Below are 1601 nucleotides of genomic sequence, written 5' to 3' on the forward strand. Positions count from 1 at the left end.
AATGACAAACAAGACAGATTGAGGTGTTCATACAGTATTTAAGCTTCCAAACATGTAGGACAAAATGACCAAAAAATATTAGAAATGGTCACTGTGGTGAGCTGGCTTTTTTGGTTCTATTCGGACAGAGATACAGTTTAAAAAAAAAAAAAGTTTGTAGACATCAATACAGAGAAATTGCCCTAAAAAATCCCCAAATCCAGCTTTCAAAATACCCTCCTGCTGAACACACATGAATAGGAGCTTTTGTGTTTAAAAATCTCAGTAATGGTCCCCCTTTTAAAATCTACATAGAAAATGGGGGACTGCTGGTCCCCTGGTTTCTCATTATGAATTGTAAAGACTTTAGTCAGTGGCTACAATGATTCATCATTTTCCATATAGAGGTTTTTAAATGTGTATGTTTCTATTAATCACACTGCACGCCTATCTCTCCTTTAAATGCATGTTTAGAGTCTGTAGACTCTGCGTGACCCAGGGGTGCTTATATAACTCAATGTGGGTGTCTGGGTGTAAATACGTGTTTATGATTTTTATAATATATATGTCTGTGGGTTGCATCTAACTCCTGTGTGTGTAATAATGTTTTTCCCTCTGCTGAGGCTTACTTCTCCAGCCTATTGTTTGAGACAACAGATATAAGTTGCGATGGGAGAGGAGCGTCGGATTTGGTGTGTATCCCCCATTTCCAATTATAGATGGATCATTACAGACAGCGGAGTCCTGAGAAGCCAGACATCTGCTCCTCACATGAATGCACTCACCTCCTAGAGACCAGGCTGCCATCATGCTCTGGAAGCTCGTGGAGAATGTCAAGTACGAGGATATCTATGAGGTGAGCCGACACCCCCAGATGCATCTTAGAGCTTTGCAGATACAGAATTTGAGCTTCTTGACACCCCAACTGATATATATTTTTCAGCTATTTAGTCGTAGATTTCCGGTCGGTTTTCTCAGCTTTCTCTAACTTTTAGAAAAGCTGGCTGGGGGAGAGACTTCACTATTCGGAAAAAGGGACTTTAAGCTTGAAATCTGGCTACTTTAAAGTTAGGAAATTTCTCTCTTTTCGTTCTTTTTTTTTTTTTTTTTTTTTTTTTTTTTCCTTTTTTTTCCCCCCCCCCCCCCCCTTAGGCTTTGATGGGGAATGTGGTGCTACTCAACGTGGGCAGAGAAAATAGAGACTGATCAAGGCAGAGGCTCTCCTGGGTTTGAGTGTAGGAGAGAATTAGATGTTCAAGCCTCATTCGTAACAGACTCGGGCTTTTAATTTTTATTTTCAATAATATTTCTGAAATCGATAACAAACGGATCCAAGTAGAGGACGGAAAATTAGAAGGAGGGAGGTAGATAGCTAGATGGGTGTCGATAGAGCAGAAGCTAAGGAGTCCTAGCAGACCTTTTTTTCTTTTTTAAAAAATCTTTTTCCTTGTGTTTTGCTTTTTTGAGAGTCAGTGCGTCCAACACCCCGTTTGGGGGTATTTTTAACGCAGTGTTCTGCCCTTGTTGAGCGCGCACGGCTCTCCAGCGCTGGGGTTGGCGCAACTCTTCTAGGGCGGGGGAAGTTGCCCGGAGCCCGGCGGGGCCGGGGCCGGGGCCGGGGC

The 1601-nt window shown here is 42.5% G+C and overlaps 1 protein-coding gene across 6 annotated transcripts in view; it reads left to right on the top strand.

Annotated features, from left to right (window-relative positions):
• The first annotated feature begins 467 nt into the window (after positions 1-467).
• The window catches only part of TFAP2B (transcription factor AP-2 beta), a 28261-nt gene continuing 27127 nt past the window's right edge, over positions 468-1601 (top strand). For 4 of the 6 annotated variants that reach the window (XR_005789773.1, XM_040473748.1, XM_040473749.1 and 1 more), the window contains exon 1: positions 471-835. Coding sequence is in view for 5 of the 6 variants with exons in the window: in XM_040473748.1 (XP_040329682.1) it covers positions 755-835 (81 nt within the window). In the remaining variant the exon portion in view is untranslated. Of the gene's footprint in view, positions 836-1601 lie in introns of all 6 variants that reach the window. The other 2 variants (XM_040473746.1, XM_040473750.1) reach the window with 2 other exon arrangements.

This window comes from Herpailurus yagouaroundi, unplaced genomic scaffold, assembly GCF_014898765.1.
Source record: "Herpailurus yagouaroundi ecotype Mexico unplaced genomic scaffold, PumYag 139, whole genome shotgun sequence".
NCBI lineage: Eukaryota > Metazoa > Chordata > Mammalia > Carnivora > Felidae > Herpailurus > Herpailurus yagouaroundi.